Raw genomic sequence first — 20,309 nt, 5'->3', positions numbered from 1 at the left:
ACCGCCCACCTCCCGCTCCGCCAATGGGGAGGCGCCGTGCCCCTCACGCACCGCCCCGCACCCGATGGAGTTTTCGGCGCTTCGGCCAATGAGCGCGGCCGCGCCTGGAGTGGCGTACGCGACGGCCAATGGGAAGCGGGCGGGGGCGGGGCGCGGGCTGGCGGCGGCGGCGGCAGGGCGGCTGCGCGGGGCGGATGGACGGGGCGGCGGGGCCGCGGTGAGGGACGCGGCCGGGACCCGACCGGGGCCGGGGGAGCCGCGGGACCTTGGGCCTGGAGGTGGAGGGGGGCCCGGGCTGCGGGGTGTGCGGGGTCTGCGGAGCGAGGGACCTGAGGGGTCACGGGGTGCCCGGGCCTTGGAGGGTGCCCGGGCGTGTGGGGAGAGGGAGCCCGGGGTTGAGGGGTCCCCAGGCGGGAGGGCTGCGCCCCTGGGGCTGGTCAGGGGCTGGAGCCTGGCGGCGCGGGGGGCAGCACGGCGGTCGGGAGTGCTCGGTGTCACTGGGAGCTCCTGGGGGGTGAAGAGTCCCCCCGAGGACAGCGGGGCAGCCCAGGGCCGAGGGAGGCATCTGCACTGTGCTCCATCATCGCAGGGGAGCCAGGACACCGCCAGCACACGGTGTTTCTGTGCCAGGCAGTGCCCGGCGTGCGCCAGCCGGAATCACTGCTGGGCACAGCTTGCTTGGGTTTTAAATCTCGGGCTTTTCCGGGCCCGGTTTGTTTGGGTTTTAAATCTCAGCTTGTCCCACTGTGTCCTCCGTGATGCAGCTCAGAGACCCGAACTGCACATTTACTCACCCGTGCTGGGACTGAGCCTGCCCGGAGCGGTGGGAGGGGTTTTCCTGACTGATTGGGCAAGAAAGGATTTGAAGAAATCTGAGTGTTTTCAAGGTAGAAAGACGTTAAAGCTGTGATTCTTCAGTAAGAGTGTCACTTCCTTGGTGTGCAACCCCAGGATTTCTGTGACTTTTCCTCCCCCCAGGGAGGTTGAATTAAACAGCCACATTGTCTGGTGTGAGCAAAACCAATTCACTCTCCTGGTCTGCATTAACAAATTACTAGGATACATATGTGACATAAGTGATCCAAACTGGGAGTAGCCAGGAGCCATTCCTATTTCGTGTGTGTAAGAAAAAGCACCCATTTGTTGCATTCTCCATGGATTATAGTTTTTGTGCATTGCTTGCAGGTGATGGTTAATCTTCAGAGAGCATCCAGAGGGAAGGCAGGGATTATACCCAAGTTTACACTGTGGTTTTGTTCTGTGCACAGAGAAACAGGCACGTCCTCTGCCCCGGAGAACTTCTGGGCTCTGTAAAGGAAGGAAAACCAGCCAGGATTTGGGGTGACAACTCAGGTCAGGAGGTGAGGGGTTTGTGGGGGGAGGCACAAGCACCTGGCAGAGGTGAAGGCTGGGCCAGAGTAGGGGATTTAAAGTCCAAAGCTCATGAAGGCTTTAAAGGCTTTTAATCTTCCTGATTGTGTCCAGGCATCCTCAGGCCCTGCATTTGATGTGAAAATGACCAAGTTGGGGTTTCTCCGGCTCTCCTATGAGAAGCAGGACACGCTGCTCAAGCTCCTCATCCTGTCGATGGCAGCTGTCCTGTGTAAGTCTGTGCCCTCAGGGATGGTCCTGGTGCAGGAAAACCGAGGGTAACTCGTGAGCTCTGTGTGTTCACTCTGCCCCTTCTCTGTGTTTGCAGCTTTCTCCACGAGACTTTTCTCTGTCTTAAGATTTGAAAGTGTCATCCATGAGTTTGACCCGTAAGTGTCATTTTCTCATTTCCTGGGGGCCAGTTGGGCTTTTCCTCTCCTGGAGCACATGGAATTCAGTTGATGGTGCCAGGCTCAAGTTGTTCCCCATTGAGCATGTGGGATTTGGAGGACGTGTTTCAGTACAGCTTGGTTTTTCTCTTCCACACCCGAATTCACTTGGTACCCAGGGCTCTTCCTGCAACCCAGATCCACGAATCACCTGCCATTGCTTTTCTCCTGGGAGATGGTTATTCCTGACCTGGGCACAGCAGGAGAGCAGGAGAGAGAGCTTCTGGCATGATTTGTGTCAGTGTCCCAAGCGTGTTGCTGATGGAATCAGTCCCAAGGGACTTTGTAAACACACTTAGGCCCACTGGGAGGAGGAATGAACCTTTGCAGCTGAGGTTTGGGGCAGCTGAGGGAAACTGGGCCAGCTCTCTGTGCATGGAACACACAGGAGCAGCCCCCACAGTACCTTGTCATCCTTACAGGTATTTCAACTACCGCACCACCCGCTTCCTGGCTGAGGAGGGCTTCTACAAATTCCACAACTGGTTTGACGACCGAGCATGGTACCCCCTGGGCAGGATCATCGGGGGAACCATTTACCCAGGTAAAGCTTTTGCCAAGCTGAAATGCACCTAGTGCAAGGGAAATTCGGGGACTGAAAATTGGGACTGCATCCATGAGTGCCAGCTGGAACAGAGGGGATGCATCCTTGGCAGCAGCTCCCTGCTGGTGAGTCTTCGGAGCACCCTGATAACAGTGTCATTTCCATCCCCAGGCCTGATGATCACATCAGCAGCCATTTACCACGTGCTGCACTTCTTCCACATCACCATCGACATCCGCAACGTCTGCGTGTTCCTGGCTCCCCTCTTCTCCTCCTTCACCACCATCGTGACTTACCACCTCACCAAAGAGCTCAAGGTACAGGGGCCAGTGGGGTGTGCCCCACAGGCTTTGGCTTTCCAGAGGAGCAGGAGCTGTTTGCCATTTGGGAGAGCAGCTGGGTCAGAGGTTTGGAGGTGACCACCACACTCCTCAAAACCCCAACCTTCTGGGAAGTGGCAGATCTGTTTGAAAATTTTGTTTCCATGTGCAATTTTTATTCCTTTGAGTAATAAAATCCCTTCACCCAGATGTCTTTTCCCTGGCTGTTTTTTCCAGGATGCAGGGGCAGGACTCCTTGCTGCTGCCATGATTGCTGTTGTGCCTGGATACATCTCTCGATCTGTTGCTGGCTCCTATGATAATGAAGGTGAGTTTGTGACCCTTGGGGAAACCTTTAAGGACTGTTGGGTGCTGGAAAGTGGTGCTGGAAGATGCTGCAGAGCACATCTGTCCTTTCCTGGTGGTCCCTGCTGGGTTTGTGCTGAACAAACCTGACCCATCAGAGATCAGAGGTGGTTTTTGGCCATGCTGTGGAGTAGAGGGAGTGTTGCCCAGCTCTGGCAGCGAGTTTACTCCAGTATCCTTGTTTGCCAGTCAGAGTTTTGTCACCTCCCCAAACTCTGCCTGGAACTGGAGCAGTGTGGAGCTGTGTGGTTCCTCTGTACTTTTATCCCTGTTCCAGCAGTGACGCTGGGACTGGCAAAGGCAGCAATCTCACTGCCACTGCCTGGGGCAGAGGAGGATCCTGGTTCCTTTGCTGTAGCTGGGCTTTTAGGGGCTGTGTAGGAGTTCTTCCAGCTGGTGTGGCTGGAAGAAGCCACGTGAGCTGTTAGACACAAACACCACAGTGTTTCAGTCTAGAAACCAGATATCAAACGCTTTTCCCAGGCCCGTCTCTTAGTGCAGTGGAGCAGCAAAAGCATTTCCAAATCTGTTTTTAATGGCTTGAGTTCTCTGCTGTGCCCCAGGGATGGCATTAACGGCTCCGGGTCCTTCTGCAGGTATCGCCATATTCTGCATGCTCTTGACCTACTACATGTGGATCAAGGCCGTCAAAACTGGCTCCATCTATTGGGCAGCCATGTGTGCCCTCGCCTATTTCTACATGGTGAGTGTCCCTTCTCCCAGCTCTGGGGTAAACCTGACTCTTGAGATCCCTCTGGATGTGCTCACCAGGAAGCCGTGGTGTGCTGTTCCTGTGTCAGTGCGTCCAGAGAGCTGGAACCTCTATGGAGGTGCAAAGGGAATGGGTCCTTTCTTCCCAAAACTAGTGGGTTTTGTGTGAGGTGTTCTTAGTAGTGTTGAAAAATCCATGTTTCTGGCAGCTGGGGTGTGGAGGATGCTCTTAAGATAGAGCAGATCCTGGCTGATACTGCTACTGTGTGAAAATCCTGCCTGTGACCCCAGGAAAGCTAAACCTCTGTTTCACCTCAGCTCTGCAGCTGTTCAGTCCTGGAACTTGTGGGTGTGTGTCTGGTTTGTGTCCTGGCAGGTCTCCTCCTGGGGTGGCTACGTCTTCCTGATCAACCTCATCCCCTTGCACGTCCTGGTGCTGATGCTCACCGGGCGCTTCTCCCACAGGATCTACGTAGCCTATTGCACAGTCTACTGCTTGGGAACCATCCTCTCCATGCAGATCTCCTTTGTTGGCTTCCAGGTGGGCGCCAGGAGGGTTTGCAGACTTGGGGATGGGTTCTAACAGAACAGCAGCATGCTGGCACCTGGTTTTACTTCTTGCCTTCATCCTTGAGGTTATGAGTGGGTGCTGACTCCTTGTTCCAGCATCCATTGTGCTGATTCCTTGCCACCTTTGGCAAAATGAGCCTTTGGCTGTGCTGGATGATTTTCAAAGCTCCTAATATAACCTTCCTGGCACTGATTATCTTTCATAAAAATATCTTTGGTTTTGGTGAAGGAAACACTTGTGCCATGTGTGTCTTGGTATGGCAGGAAACAGGCCTACCTGGCTCATGTTTTCAAGAGAATCTGGTTGATTTTCCACATGGATTCTTATCAGAATCAAAGCAGATATAGGAAAAGGACTCATACCAGTTGTGCCAGTCACAGGGAGGGAACATTTGAACATTCTCCTGTGACTGGCAGAGATTGTGCCAAGCAGTGATTTGTGAAAAAAGCCAGCAAGGGCTCCTGTTCGTTTCTGTGTCTGACCACGCTCTGCCCCACTCCCAGCCTGTCCTCTCCTCGGAGCACATGGCTGCCCTTGGAGTCTTTGGCTTGTGCCAGATCCATGCCTTCGTGGACTACCTCCGGAGCAAGCTGAACCCACAGCAGTTTGAAGTCCTCTTCAGGAGTGTCATTTCCCTGGTCGGCTTCGTCCTCCTCTCTGTCGGGGCCGTGCTGATGCTCACAGGTAGCCCGAGGCTGTGGCCATTACAAGGGTGTTTCACCCTCTTTCCTTGCTTCCAAAGGCATGGAATTTGTCCATCCTAACTCTGTGTTACTGTGGTGCCAGTGCCTGTGAGTCCCCTTGAAGTGGGAGGTTGGGACCTGCCCAAATTTGTGCATTAGCAGGGAATACTTAAGCAGCAGCTGTAAGATAGGAGGGGCAGAGACTCTGGGGACACCAGGCTGGTGCTGCAGATACTGATTGTTGCTCTGTAGTAGCAAAGAGGTACTAAAGGTAGAGGTTAGGCAGGGAAGAGTCTTTTAGAGTGAAATGGCATTGTATTTCCTTTCTAAAATGGCAGCTTTGAGTAGTAGAGATTCTAAACGAGGTCTGGAATCATTCATTCAGCCTCACATGTGCTTCCCTGGGAGAGTACGTGTCAGCATTGCCCGTTACTCTGCTGGATCCAAAGAGGATTTGTTTTCTCCACTTTCCTAGGGAAAATCTCCCCATGGACGGGGCGCTTCTATTCCCTGTTGGACCCTTCCTATGCCAAGAACAACATCCCCATCATCGCCTCCGTCTCTGAGCACCAGCCCACCACTTGGTCCTCCTACTACTTCGACCTGCAGCTCCTTGTTTTCATGTTCCCAGGTGAGTTGCCTGACCCTGAGTTAGTCACCAGAGGGTTTTCCTGCCTCTTCTGGCTATGCTGAGCCTGCTGTGTCCCTCAGTGCCTGGTTTTATTTCATCTCTGAGCTGAACCTAACCCCTTTTTCTCCCCCCTCACAGTTGGTCTCTACTACTGCTTCAGCAACCTCTCAGACGCCCGTATCTTCATCATCATGTACGGCGTGACCAGCATGTACTTCTCTGCTGTCATGGTGAGGGCTGCGGGCGCCAGCACCGCCACCGAGTGCTCATAACAATTTCATTTGTTTTTCTGAACTTAGGGATGATTCTTTCACCCTGAGGGCTTTTCTCCCTTCCATAAATGTGGTTTTGTTTCACTCCTCTCTGCAGTGAGGGAGGGTGAAGTTGCAAAACTCAGTGGTTTGGGTGTTACTCACATCCGTGGGGTCAGTGCTGCTTGGTCAGTATTCCTGATCTCCCAGAGCCGAGCTCCCAGTGCAATCTTAAACAAATTCTCTGGGTTTTCAGGCAAGGACTGCTGACAAGCAGTTGCTGATGAGTCCATTTTCACTCTTCCTGTGGCACCCTGGACACTAAATGTGGTTGAATTATGGTGTGGAGTTAGCTACCAATCCTTGCTTCCACCTAAGATTGCTGAAGTGACCTCAATTTCCCATGTGGGTCAATTTTGAGCACTTCAGGGAATTTCCCTTGGGGGTGTCTGAGATGGTGGCAGCTCCCCACTAAATTAAACAGCCACAGGTTTATCCCGAGTCTGATACATCCACTGAATTTGAGGTGCTGGACTAGGAATGGCATCCAGTTCCCTCCTCCCTTGGATTTCTGCTGGATTCCTTCTCCAACACTTCTGCTGTTGCCATAGGTGCGTCTCATGCTGGTGCTGGCTCCGGTGATGTGCATCCTGTCTGGCATCGGGGTCTCTCAGGTGTTGTCCACCTACATGAAGAACCTGGATATCAGCCGGCCAGACAAGAAAAGCAAAAAGCAGCAAGACTCCACCTACCCCATTAAAAACGAGGTGAGCACCAGGCCAGCTCAGGAAGGCGCCTGGTCCTGATGGGCTGAGTGCAGGAGGCTGACAGCCCCGTTCCTCCAGTGCTGAGACCCTGGGTTGTTCCCACAGGTTGCCAGTGGCATGATCCTGGTCATGGCGTTCTTCCTGATCACCTACACCTTCCACTCCACCTGGGTGACCAGCGAGGCCTATTCCTCCCCCTCCATCGTTCTCTCTGCCCGTGGCGGGGATGGCAGCAGGATCATCTTCGATGACTTCCGAGAAGCTTATTACTGGCTGCGGCACAACACGCCGGAGGTACGGGGCGCTGGGGCCTTGGGCACCCAACATTGCCCACTGAGGCGCTGATGCCCGGCCGGGGTTTGGTGCAGGATGCCAAGGTGATGTCCTGGTGGGACTACGGGTACCAGATCACTGCCATGGCCAACCGGACCATCCTGGTGGACAACAACACCTGGAACAACACGCACATCTCCCGCGTCGGCCAGGTGGGTCCCTCCCTCCCCTGCTGCCTTGGCCTGGCTTTGTTGGCACCACAGCAGCACTGGCTGACACCACGTCTGCCCCAGGCCATGGCATCGACAGAGGAGAAGGCCTACGAGATCATGAGGGAGCTGGACGTCAGCTACGTGCTGGTCATCTTTGGCGGCCTCACCGGGTACTCATCGGACGGTAAGGTCCTGCTGTGAGCCAGCTCAGACCCAGCCAGGGGTGCTGGTGGCAGAATCCCACCTCCAGCTGGGGCTGTGGAGTGAAAATGGGCCTGGAATGCTCCTCTTTGGAGCTCTCCCTCAACTCAAACTTACTTTTGCCCCCCCCACATGATCTCAACCCTCTCTCCTGGCCCCCCAGCTCAACTTGGCTTCTCATTCTTTTACCTCATCCCAACTTCTTGTTCTTTCACCCCAATGCAACCCCTTGCTCTTGGCCCCCCAAATCAACTCAATCCCTTATTCTTTGCCCCCCAACTCTCCTCCTTACAGACATCAACAAGTTCCTGTGGATGGTGCGGATCGGGGGCAGCACGGACACGGGCCGCCACATCAAGGAGCACGACTACTACACCCCCACCGGGGAGTTCCGAGTCGACCGCGAGGGCTCCCCGGTGCTGCTCAACTGCCTCATGTACAAGATGTGCTACTACCGCTTCGGCCAGGTCTACACTGAGGCCAGTGAGTCCCTGCGTCACCCCCGGGGTGTGGCACTGCTGCTGGGGGACCCCACTGTGCCCTGACATCTCTGGGGTGCGATGCAGCAGCACTGCCTGTGCTTTGCCCTCTCCTAGAGCGACCCCCAGGCTACGACCGGGTGAGGAACGCCGAAATCGGCAACAAGGACTTTGAGCTGGACGTGCTGGAGGAGGCGTACACCACAGAGCACTGGCTGGTCCGAATATACAAGGTATGGCACCAGAGCGAGCCCAGACCCACGCAGTTCGGGAAAAAAACCCATGGAATTCTACCTAATGAACCTTCTTTTACTGCCCAGGTGAAAGATTTGGACAACCGCGGGTTGTCGAGGACGTAGAGGAGCCGGCACCGGCCGCGCCGGACACTGCACTGACCCAGCCTTGCCTGTGCAGCAGAGATTTGGGGTTTGGTGGGCTTTCGAGGGGGGCTGTTTCGGGTTTGTTTTGTACCGTTTGTAAGCGCAGGCAGTGGCGGGAGGACCCTGCCCGCCCCATCCTGCCGGGAGTGATTTTTATATACACACACAGCCGCTGCCAAATCAGGAATTGCGGCTCTCACCGGGGCTGATTGACCAGGAATTGTGAAGAATACAAATAAATAAAAATAAATTTGGTGGGTTTCTCCCCGAATTCTGTCACAGGGGCGTTGGGGCCGTTTCGCTCCTTTTAACGCGTTTGAATGGGAATAGAGGCGGGGGGCGTGGTCGGGGGCGTGGCCTGCAACGGGCGCGGGAGTCCAGGTGGGGGCGTGGCTTGGGTGTGCGCGCGCAGGGCGGGGCGGGGCTCGCGGCTCTGGCGGGAAAGGGCGGTGTGGCCGAGCCGCGACCGGGACCGGGACCGGGATCGCGGCCCGGAGCGGGCCCGGGGCCGGGGATGGCGGTGCCCTTCGTGGAGGACTGGGACCTGGTGCAGACGCTGGGCGAAGGCGCCTACGGGGAGTGAGTGCGGCGGGGCCGGGGGGCGCGGGGTTGCTGCCGGCCGGGTCCGCCCCTTGCACGCCCCTGCCCTGCCCCTTGCGCGGCCGCTGTCCCCTCTGCCCCCATCGTGTGCCGCTCGCACGCCCGCTGCTTCTCCCTGCGTGGTTCTGCGCGGCCACTGTTTGCTCGCCTCTCGGCCGCCACATGCCGTGTGTGTGCCGGCAGCTTGTCTAGTCCGCGCTGCTCGCCCATCACATGCCCACTGTTCGCCCGCTCTACGGCCGTTGCATGTCCTCTGTGTGCCCTCTGCTCGCCCATCACACCCCATTGCACCCTGTGTGCCCATCGTGCACCTGCCCGTGCCTGCATTCCCTGTCTGTTCCTGCCCGCTCCCGGTCTCCAGGGGCACCATTTGCTGCCCATTCCCTGCCCGTTCCTTGCCTCCAGTGGCGATATTCCCTGCCTGCTGCCCGTCTCCAGAGGCAGCATTCTCTCCCCATTCCCTGCCTGCTGCCTGTCTCTGGGGGAAGCATTCCCGTGCCCATTCCCATGCCCGTTCCCTGCCTGCTCCGTGCCCGCACTGACCCCAGCCCACCGCAGGGTGCAGCTGGCCGTGAACCGCCGCACTGAGGAGGCCGTGGCCGTGAAAATCGTGGACATGAAGCGCGCGGCCGAGTGCCCGGAGAACATCAAGAAGGAAATCTGCATCAACAAGATGCTGAGCCACGAGAACGTCGTCCGGTTCTACGGACACCGGCGGGAGGGGCCCACGCAGTACCTGTTCCTGGAGTACTGCCGCGGCGGAGAGCTCTTCGACCGCATCGGTGCGGCGCGGGCTGCCCGGGGATTCAGGGGCAACGGGGCATCCTAAATTGTCATCCCCACAGGGCTGAGGACTGCTCTTCCCCTTCTTCTTCCCCACGTGCAGAGCCGGATGTCGGCATGCCAGAGCCGGAGGCACAGCGGTTCTTCCAGCAGCTGATTGCCGGCGTGGTGAGTGCTCACCGGCAGCGCTGGAGGCGGCAATGCTGCTGGTGTCAGTGACGATTCCTGCACGGTGCTGGCCCTTGCCATGATTCCCTTCCCACACAGCACTGATCCTTGCCACGATTCCCACACGGCACTGACCTCCTGACCCTTGCCATGATTCCTGCATGGTGCTGACCCTTTCCGTGATTCCCACACAGCACTGACCCTCTGATCCTTGCCATGATTCCCACACGGCACTGATCCTTGCCATGATTCCCACACGGTACTGACCCTCTGACCCTTGCCACGATTCCCGCCCAGTGCTGGCCCTTGCCATGATTCCCACACGACACTGACCCTTGCCATGATTCCCACACGACACTGACCCTTGCCATGATTCTCACATGGCACTGACCCTTGCCATGATTCCCACACGGCACTGACCCTTGCCGCAATTCCCACATGGCACTGACCCTTGCCATGATTCTCACATGGCACTGACCCTTGCCATGATTCCCACACGGCACTGACCCTTGCCATGATTCCCACACGGTGCTGACCCTTGCCATGATTCCCACCCAGCACTGACCCTCTGACCCTTGCCATGATTCCTGCATGGTGCTGACCCTTTCCGTGATTCCCACATGGTACTAACCCTCTGACCCCTGCCATGATTCCCACATGGCACTGACCTCCTGACCCCTGCCAAGATTCCTGCACAGTGCTGACCGTTGCGATGATTCCCGCATGGCACTGATCCCCTGACCCTTGCTGTGATTCCTGCACGGTGCTGACCCTTGCTGTGATTCCTGCACGGTGCTGACCCTTGCTGTGATTCCTGCACAGTGCTGACCCTTGCTGTGATTCCTGCACGGTGCTGACCCTTGCTGTGATTCCTGCATGGTGCTGACCCTTGCTGTGATTCCTGCATGGTGCTGACCCTTGCCATGATTCCTGCATGGTGCTGACCCTTGCTGTGATTCCTGCACAGTGCTGACCCTTTCTGCGATTCCCACATGGCACTGACCCTCTGACCCTTGCCATGATTCCCACACGGTGCTGACCCTTTCCATGATTCCCACACGGTGCTGACCCCTTCCGTGACTCCCGCACGGTGCTGACCCCTCCCCTCCTCCGCAGGTGTACCTGCACAGCATCGGCATCACCCACCGGGACCTGAAGCCGGAGAACCTGCTGCTGGACGAGCGAGGTGGGGGCAGGCGTGTCCCTCTCCGACCTCCATTAAGTTTTCATTTCTTAATTTGTGTTTTTTTACTTGAGTGTTTAATTTAAAGCTTTAATTTGAACGCTTATATTTTGCATTGGAATTTTTAATGTAAGGGTTTGATTTTATTCTGAATTTAAATTTTACTGTGCATTTTTAAATTAAAGTTTTTACAATTTTTTTAGTTTAATTTCTTAGTTTAAGCTTTTATTTGAATTTGCATTCTAATTTGAAGTTATTTTAACTTTATTTGTATTTTAATTCAAATTTTAAGTTCAACTTTGAAACTTAAAACTTTAACATCTTAACTTGAATTTTTATTTTAAGCTTATTTTCAACTCAAATTTTTAAATAAATTTTGAGTTTGAATTAATAAATAAAATTTTTAATTGCATTTTGATTTCTATTTAAATTTGAGCTTGCATTTTAAATCAACTTCGGGGAGGCGGGGTGGGTTAATTTTGACTTTTGATTTAAAGTTTTAACTTGGCTTTTCACTTCTGTTTGGGCCCAGACAACCTGAAGATCTCGGATTTCGGCCTGGCCACGGTGTTCCGGCACAACGGGCGGGAGCGGCTGCTGAACAAGATGTGTGGGACCCTGCCCTACGTGGCCCCCGAGCTGCTGCGGCGCCCCGAATTCCGCGCCGAGCCCGTCGACGTCTGGGCCTGCGGCGTGGTGCTGACAGCCATGCTGGCCGGAGGTGGGAATGTTGGGATGGATGGAATCCACAGAGGGTGATGTGCTGATGGCCGTGCTGGCTGGAGATGGGAATGTTGGGATGGATGGAATCCACAGAGGGTGACCTGGTGCTGACAGCCATGCTGGCCGGAGGTGGGAATGTTGGGATGGATGGAATCCACAGAGGGTGACCTGGTGCTGATGGCCGTGCTGGCCGGAGGTGGGAATGTTGGGATGGATGGAATCCACAGAGGGTGATGTGCTGATGGCTGTGCTGGCCGGAGGTGGGAATGTTGGGATGGATGGAATCCACAGAGGGTGACCTGGTGCTGACAGCCATGCTGGCCGGAGATGGGAATGTTGGGATGGATGGAATCCACAGGAGGTGATAAATGGCCAGCAAAGGTGGGAACACTGGAATGCCTCTAGGAATGGATGGAATGCATGGGATGTGTTCAGGGGGTGGGGGGGAAATGCAGGAGTGGTGCAGAGGACATGGGGGAGTGTTTGTGGAATGTACAGGGGTGTGTGTATGGAATGCAGAAGAGGTGCACAGGTGAAATGAGTGAGGGGAAGTGCATGGAGAACATGCACCGGGGGATGTATGGGATGGGGAGGGAGCCCATGTGAGATGGGAGGGATGTGTGAAACAGAGATGGAATGTGTGAGATCCATAAGAGAGATGTGAAATACGTAGAGGGGCATGTCTGGGATTTCCATAGGGATATATGGAAGGAATAGAAGGTGAATGTATGTGATGTGTAGTGGAGGTGTATGAGAGGCAGAGGGGAGGTATGGGATGCATAGGAGGAGCTTGGGATGCACAGAGAGGTATCGGATGTGTGTGAGAAACCATGGGGTGCACAGGGAGGTTTGGGATGCATGGGGAGCACACAGGATCCGTGGCAGGGCAGGGTCACCTGGCACACCACATCCCCACAGTGCCACGTGTTTGCCCGGGGGGTTGTGGCACCGAGGGGTGACAGCAGTGGGATCTCCTGGCAGAGCTGCCTTGGGACCAGCCCAGCGACAGCTGCCAAGAATACAGTGACTGGAAGGAGAAGAAAACCTACCTCCCACCTTGGAAGAAGATTGATTCCGCTCCCTTGGGTAAGCACCCGGCACCCAGCAGCTCCCTAAATATATACATATATACACACACACAAATATATACCTATATACACACACAAATATATACATATCCACACACACACCATGTTGTGCTCCACCCCCTCATCTCCCCCAGCACTGCTGCACAAGATCCTCACGGAGAGCCCGACGGCGAGGATCACCATTCCTGACATCCAGAAGGACCGGTGGTACAGCAGACCCCTCAAGAAGGGTAAGGGGCCGTGGGGGAAGGCGCTCGTGCCCCCGGATTTGGGGTTATTTGGTGTCCTGTCCCTTTGCAGATGTCAAGCGGGCCCGGCTCTCCTCGGGGGGAGTCACCGACTCCCCTGGAGGCTTCTCCAAGCACATCCGATCCGATACAGACTTCTCACCCGTGAAGGGAGCGCTGGGGTGAGCCTCTGCTTCCCTCCACACGGGTTTGCCATTCCCGGCATTTTCTCCTGGAGGTGGTCGGGTGGAAACCCCGCACAACCCCTGTGATCGACCCAGATCCTGCAGAATCCCGTGCAATTCCCACATCCGGCTCTCTCCAGCGCTCCTAACCCTTGTGTCCCGCCTTGCCTTGCAGTGAGGACAAGGCAAGCTATTCCACGTCACAGCCGGAGCCCGGCACGGGCGGGATGCCCTGGGAGAGTGGCACGGGAAGCATCGACCAGCTGGTGCAGGGCTTCAGCTTCTCGCAGCCCGCCTGCCCCGAGCACATGCTGGTCAACAGCCAACTCCTGGGCACCCCAGGCTCCTCCCAGGTCAGGGGCTGCAGGGGGCACCTGGCACCACTTGGAATATCGGGATGCTGCCTCGCAGTGCTTGGGATGCAGCTGGGCGAGGTTGATCCTCTTGGGATTTCACCTCGCAGCATTTGGGGCGCAGCTCAGCATCAGCAATGGTGTCAGGGGGCACCTTGCAGTGGTTGGGGGCTGCTCTGTGGTGCTTGGGGTGCAGCTTTGCCTGATGGGGAATACTGGAGGTGTAACTTTTTGTTATTTATCACCTCGGGTGCGAGTTCGCAGGATTTGGGGCACAGCTTTTCAGTATTTTCAGTATCAGGGTGACGCTTTGCCGTGGCCTTGGGGTGTTTGGGGGCAGCTTCAGGTCCAGTTTACAACACTGGGGTCCAACGTTGCACTGTATAAATTGGGGTGCAACTTCGCATCGTGTATATGACAATAAGGAGCAACTTTGCCATATTTATAACATCAGGGAGCAGCTTGGCAATGTGTGGGGTGTGGCTGGGTGAGGTTTATCATCTTGGGGTGCAACTCTGCAGCATTTGGAGGGCAGAGTCTCATCCAGTTTACAACATCAGGATCCAGTGCTGCACCTTTTACACTACTGGGGTGCAGCTTTGCTTTAGATATGGAAGATTAAGAAGCAACTTTTGTTGTATTTTAATAATCAGGGAGCAACTGTGGGGCTGTGGCTGTTGAATATTTACCACCTGAGGGTGTGAGGTGCAGGATTTGGGGTACAAATTTACAGTACTTTCAGTGTCAGTTTGTCACTTTGCCAGGGGCTTGAGGGGCAGTTTCACATCTGATTTACAGCTTTGTGCTGCAGCATTGTGCCGTGTAAAATGTTGGGGTGCAACTTTGCATCATAAATACCTCATTAAAGAGCAACTTTGCTGTATATGGAATATCAGGGAGCAACTTGACAAGGCTGGGATGCAGCTGTGAGTTTTATCATCTCGGGGTGCCACCTCCCAAGATTTGGGATGCAAATTTGCGTCATTTATGGCATCAGGGTGCACTTTGTGCAGTGGCTGGGGGCTGCTCTGTGGTGTTTAGAGTGCCACTTAGCATCTGATTTACAATATCAGGGAGCAGCTTGGCAGCAGTGGGGTGCTGCTGGGCAAGGTTTGACATCTTGGGGTGCAACCTGGTATTTGGGGCACGATTTTGCAGTATTTTGAGTAATAAAATGCAACTTTCCAGTTCCACGGTACAGCTCTGCAGCATTTAGGATATAACTTGACATCCAGTTTACAATATCGGGGTCCATCGTTGCACTGTTTATACCATTGGGGCGCATCTTTGCATCCTATAGGTGTCTTTAAAGAGCATTTTTATGATGCCGGGGCCGACTTTGCGCTGTTTGGGACGTGGCTGTGCAGCATTTCTGCCGCTTGGGATGCGGTTGTTGGCTTGTGCCATCAGGGGGTGCAGCTTTCCAACATTTCCTCACCGAAAGCCAGGATGTGTCAGTGCTGGGGCTGGAACCTGGTGGGATTTGTGACCTTTTGGCGGGATTTATGACCTGTGGAACGGTTTTTTGGGGCGGCAGAGCCCGTGGCAGCGGCTGGTGAAGCGGATGACGCGGTTCTTCACCAAGCTGGACGCCGACGGCTCTTACCGCGCGCTGAAGGAGGTGTGTGAGAAGATGGGATACGGCTGGAAGATGAGCTGCACCAACCAGGTGGGTGTCAGGGGATGGAACTGGGGCTGGCACCCCCTGTGCTGCATCATCAGGGAATAATTCGAGGCATTGCCCCCCTTTGCAGGTCACCATCTCGACCACAGACAGGAGGAACAACAAACTCATCTTCAAGGTGAACCTGGTGGAGATGGAGAGCAAGATTTTGGTGGATTTTCGCCTCTCCAAGGTGTGTGGGGGGTCAGGGTGGGTGGTGGGTGCAGGGTGCACAGCAGGTGCAGGGTGGGGGTGACCACGGGAGGTGGGTGCCAGGGGATGGAGGGGTGCAGGTGGATGTAGGATGTGGGATGTGGATGTAAACCCCTGCGTCTCCCCTCACAGGGCGATGGCCTGGAGTTCAAGAGGCATTTCCTGAAGATCAAGGCCAAGCTCAGCGACATTGTCAGCACCCAGAAGGTCTGGCTGCCCGGCACCTGAGCCCTCACACTCCTTTTCTGCCTCTTCCTTCTCTTCCTCCACCTCCTCCTCCTCTTCCTCCTGGCTGGGTTCTGGCAGCAGTACCCAAATACTGTGAAGGTGTCTGGCCGCCTGTTTTAGGTTTTGAAGGTTCAATAAAGCCCTGGGGGACACAAGGCGAGGCTGGTTGCTGCAAGGGGGACGTTGCACGGGGTTGTTCACTCTGAAACCTGCTGATGGCGCAGCTCTGCTCGGCCAGGATAAATCCCACTGCGGGATCTCTGCCGAGCCGTGCAGCCCTAAACCAGCCCCAAGGGCTGGGAGCTGACCCCCCCGCCCCCCATTCCTGCCCTGTCTCAGGGCAGTGGCTGCCCTCATTTTCCAACCTCTCTAATTGCTTTTCGGAAGGACTAACGAGCCCGAGAGCTGCCAGGGGTTGTTAGCACTGGAGCGAGAGAGGAGAGCCAGGGATTAACCCCATCCCCCCCAAAAAAGAGCATCCCCCCAAAAAACCCCACCCCAGGGTGCAAACCCTGAGATATCACCACAATTTCTCTTTAAAGCTGCATCAGTGTTTAATGACTGGGCTAAAAAAATGCACTTTTTACTTGTTTACCCCTTCTTGAATTATTATTTTTTTAAATATCCTTTTCCCAGCCTTTTTGTTTCCTTGGTGGGAACCCCCCTTGGGCGAAGCAATTAGCAGCGATTTTTTAATTGCATATTTATATTGCAGCTGGGGAGCGAGACCCCGGCAGCGGGCGAGGGGAAAGCAGGAAGACGCCGCGCTCCGACCTTGTTTGCTTTTCAGCTGGGATTAAGCACTTTTAATTGTCCCAGAGATCACAGATTGCGGCCAGGGGGGATAATTAGGCTGAATACAGGGTTTTCTGGTTCATTCCCCCCAGGAATTTATATTTCTAAGGGCATAAAAAAGAAAATCTTTGGGAATGCCTCGCGAAGGGGAGGGGTATGAGGCTGGACACAACTCGTTGCAGGAGTTGGTCTCGCTGTCAAAACAGATTAATTTTTCACCTGTTACCTGCTGTAAATGGGATATTTTGGGAGGTCACAGGCACGTCCCCTCCTCCCCAGGATGCTTCAGGGGAGGCTGGACACTGCTGCTCTGCCATGATCTCGTTCTTTAACCAGGATCCATTCCCATGGGAATCATTTTCAACCCTAATTTTTAGGGTCCTTTTGGTTTTTTAACTCCGTGGAGAGGATTATTTTCTGCTCTCGGGGTCTGTGGGGGAAACTCGAGGGGGATAAAAGGTTTATGTTCCTATGTGGCCGGGTTGGGGGGGGCTGTGCTGAGCGGGGCCCTGAAAGCGCCCTTTGTGCGGCCCCGCCGGGGACCCGGCGCGCTCGGAGGCACCGGAGCGTGGCAAATCCTAAAACCAACAGCACGGCCGGGGCGGGCGGCCGGGGGCTTCTGCCCCGCCTCATCCCAAATTCATGGCTCTCCAGCGGGCACAGGGGGTTGTGCCAGCCCTCGGCCTCCTGGCAGCATCCTGGGAGCGGAGTTTGGGATGCAGTGTTAGGGATGCAGTGCTGGATGCAGGATGGAGGGTTCAGGGATGCAGGATTTAGGACACAGATGGAAGATGGAGGATTTAGGATCTAGGTGTTGGTTGTGGGACAGAATTTGGGATGCAAATGTGGGACATGGGATTTGGGATGTAGGCACAGGATGGAGGGTTTAGGACGTAGATCTAGGATGTGAAATGGAATTTGTGATGCAGATATGGGACTTAGGATTTAGGCTGTGGATGCAGGATTTAGGATGTAGATTCAGAATAGAGTATTTAGGATTTAGACATGGGATGCAGGATTTAGGACAAAGAGGGAGGATGTGGGTTGGAGGATTTAGGATCTAGGTGTTGGTTGTGGGACATAGGATTTGGGATGTAGGCACAGGATGGAGGGTTTAGGATGTAGATCTAGGATGTGAAATGGAATTTGTGATGCAGATATGGGACTTAGGATTTAGGCTGTGGATGCAGGATTTAGGATGTAGATTCAGGATAGAATATTTAGGATTTAGACATGGGTCGCAGCACAGGATTTAGAATTTAGATATTGTAGGATTTAGGACACAGGTGCAGGTTTCAGGATGCAGATATGGAACACAAGCTTTAGGATGTAGATGTGGGACATAGGATTTGGGACATAGATACAGGATCTGGGACAGAGAACTTGGGATGCAAATGTGGGACATAGGATTTGAGATGTAGGATTTAGGATGCAGGACTTGGAATGGAGATGTGGGATATAGGATTCAGGATGGTGGATAGAGGATTCATAATGTAGGTACCAAAGACAGGATGGAGAACTTGGAATGCAGATGTGGGACATAGGACTGGGGGTGTAAATGCAGGATAGAGGATTTAGGATGCAGGTGAGGGACACAGGATGTTGATGCAGGACACAGAATGGAGAAGCCAGAATGCAGGTCTGGAATGGAATATTTGGAATGTAAATGGGGACATGGGATTTAGGATATAAACCAGGATGAAGGATTTAGGATGCAGGTGTAGGACATAAGATTCAGGACATAGATGCAGGATCGGGGATTGAGGATTTAGGATGTAGATGCAGAACACAGGATGGAGGATTCAGGATGCAGATGGGAGACACAGAATTTGGGATGCAGATACAGGCTGACAGATGTAGGGCACAGAAGAGAGACTCTGGAAGCATTTGGAATGTGGGATGCAGGATTCAGGATGCAGCCACAGGATCTAGGGAAAAAAAACAGGACTTTAGGAAACAGAGAATTTAGAATGTAGACACAGGTTCCCAGATGCAGGATGGAGGATTTAGGAAGCAGATGCAGTTTTCCAGATACAGAACATGTGACACGGATGCAGGACACAGGAGAGGGGCTGCAGATGTGGAATGCAGGGCATGGCACATGGGATGAAAGGGCAGATGCAGATACAGAACGTGGGGTACAGAAGTAGAATTTGGGATGCAGAGGTGGGATATAGGACAGGTGGTGAGGGACATGGAATATAAAATACAGATGAAGGATGTACAGGGCATGGGTTGCAGAAGAGGGATTTGGGATGCAGAGGTGGGATACAGGAGATGGGATGTGGATGCAGGAGTGGGATGTAGGGTGCAGATAGAGGATGGAGGTGCAGGACATGGGATGCTCCAGCACCAGAGCACCACAGCACAGCCCCAGCTCTGCACAGGGATTTTGCAGCACCCCTGGAGATGCGGAGTGCGTGCAGCGAGCCGGGAAATGCAGACTTCCAAGGAAAAAATTATCGCTTTCCAAGCCCATACAGACATTTTGCAGCTCGTCCCCCATCTGGGAGGCAGATCCCAGCCCTTTGGCCACATCTGCCTGCCAGATGTGCCAGAGAGGGGAACAGAGCCCCTGTGGATGGGAAAGCTCCCCAGTCCCCTGAGTGCAGGCCAGGTTGGGAATGCCATATCACACCTGCTCTGGAGAAGGGCCTGGATGGGACCAGGGAGCAGTGGGAAGGAAGGACTGGATGGGACTGATCACAAACGATTGTTTGCAGCCTCACAAACGATTTTCATTGCAATTAAGCTTTTGTCCTGTGGCTGGGGGAGGTGGCAGTGAGTCACAGCCAGGGTATAGCTATAGGGGGCACAGCCCACTATGCCCCAGTAAGGACCTTGGGCTGAACTTACCCAGGGCCCTGGGTGGGGTGGGAGTTCCTGGACCTACAGGGGTTGGTGCCCTCGGGATCCAGGCAGTGGGATGGGGATGTGGATGTGGGAGATGGGATGGAGATGTGGGATGCAGGAGGTGGGATGGAGATGCAGGGGGTAGGATGGAGATGCAGGGGGTGGGATGGAGATGCAGGGGGTGGGAAGATGTGAAATGCAGAGTTTGGGCTGTAGGCATAGGACAAGGGATGGTGCAAGGTGCAGGTGTAGGAGAGGGGGCTGGATGAAGGCACAGATGGAGGATGTGGGATGAAGGCTGCACATAGAGGACATGGTGCAGATGCAGGATCTGGGATGTAGATTTGGCATGCAAGAATCGGGATGCAGAGTGCAGGATGCAAGAAGTGGGATGCACAGGGCAGGATGTGGGATGAGAGGTTCGGATGCGGGGTGTGGAATGCAGGGCACAGAGTACAGATAGAGGATTTGGGATGCAGGATGCAGCTGCAGGGTGTGAGAAGTGGGATGTGTGGTGCAGGGTGAGGGCTGAAGAGTGCAGATGCAGGACATGGGGTGCAGGGCTGACGGTGCAGATGAAGGATTTGGGATGCAGGAGGCTGATCCAGGGAATGGGTGTGGGATGCAAAAGCAGCATCAGTTGGAGGGTGCAGCTCTAGGACAGAAGGAATGGAATGCAGAATCCAGGATGCAGGATGCTGGATTCAGGATGGAGATGTGGGGTACCAGTGAAACTCCAGGATGGTGATGCACCACCTCAAGCAGAGGAGAATGGTGGAAGGATTTCCCATCTGATTATTAAGGACAAATGAGAGAATTTCCCAATAACATCAGCTTTGCAGGGACTGGAAATCCAATAGGATTCCAGAAGAATTTTTATTTTCTGAACTGCCCCCATCAGCTCGATGTCTCCAGGACAGAAACATTTATTTAGAGGAGAAAACCCTAAATCTGGAGCAATTCCATCTGAAGACACCCAAATCCAGCATTTCCCTCCTCTCTCCTTAGCATTTCCCACCGTGGAGGTGCCTGAGGGGC

At 54.4% G+C, this 20,309-nt stretch overlaps 2 protein-coding genes across 5 annotated transcripts; both read left to right on the top strand.

Annotated features, from left to right (window-relative positions):
• The first annotated feature begins 151 nt into the window (after positions 1–151).
• STT3A (STT3 oligosaccharyltransferase complex catalytic subunit A) lies at positions 152–8,488 on the top strand. Of its 4 annotated transcripts, none has more exons than XM_053997075.1 (19): positions 152–217; positions 1,269–1,353; positions 1,486–1,603; positions 1,700–1,760; positions 2,243–2,364; positions 2,536–2,681; positions 2,922–3,012; positions 3,647–3,753; positions 4,138–4,302; positions 4,836–5,016; positions 5,491–5,646; positions 5,785–5,876; positions 6,509–6,664; positions 6,770–6,958; positions 7,033–7,149; positions 7,231–7,333; positions 7,645–7,833; positions 7,947–8,062; positions 8,150–8,488. In XM_053997075.1, the coding sequence occupies exons 3-19, from the start codon at positions 1,516–1,518 to the stop codon at positions 8,186–8,188; spliced, it is 2,118 nt and encodes a 705-aa protein (XP_053853050.1). In that variant the 5' UTR covers positions 152–217; positions 1,269–1,353; positions 1,486–1,515; the 3' UTR covers positions 8,189–8,488. The 4 variants fall into 4 exon arrangements, with proteins under 4 accessions (XP_053853050.1, XP_053853054.1, XP_053853053.1 ...); XM_053997079.1 differs by having other exon boundaries at positions 1,459–1,603; XM_053997078.1 differs by having other exon boundaries at positions 158–217; positions 1,269–1,361.
• A 153-nt stretch (positions 8,489–8,641) lies between these two features.
• CHEK1 (checkpoint kinase 1) lies at positions 8,642–15,778 on the top strand. Its single transcript, XM_053997025.1, has 12 exons — positions 8,642–8,788; positions 9,368–9,591; positions 9,696–9,760; positions 10,877–10,946; positions 11,476–11,664; positions 12,648–12,752; positions 12,889–12,984; positions 13,055–13,163; positions 13,342–13,519; positions 15,057–15,188; positions 15,274–15,375; positions 15,528–15,778. The coding sequence occupies exons 1-12, from the start codon at positions 8,724–8,726 to the stop codon at positions 15,621–15,623; spliced, it is 1,431 nt and encodes a 476-aa protein (XP_053853000.1). The 5' UTR covers positions 8,642–8,723; the 3' UTR covers positions 15,624–15,778.
• The last annotated feature ends 4,531 nt before the right edge of the window (positions 15,779–20,309 follow it).

The sequence above is a fragment of the Vidua macroura genome, chromosome 22 (genome assembly GCF_024509145.1).
Source record: "Vidua macroura isolate BioBank_ID:100142 chromosome 22, ASM2450914v1, whole genome shotgun sequence".
Lineage (NCBI taxonomy): Eukaryota > Metazoa > Chordata > Aves > Passeriformes > Viduidae > Vidua > Vidua macroura.
This window is presented reverse-complemented; position numbering and strand designations above follow the sequence as displayed.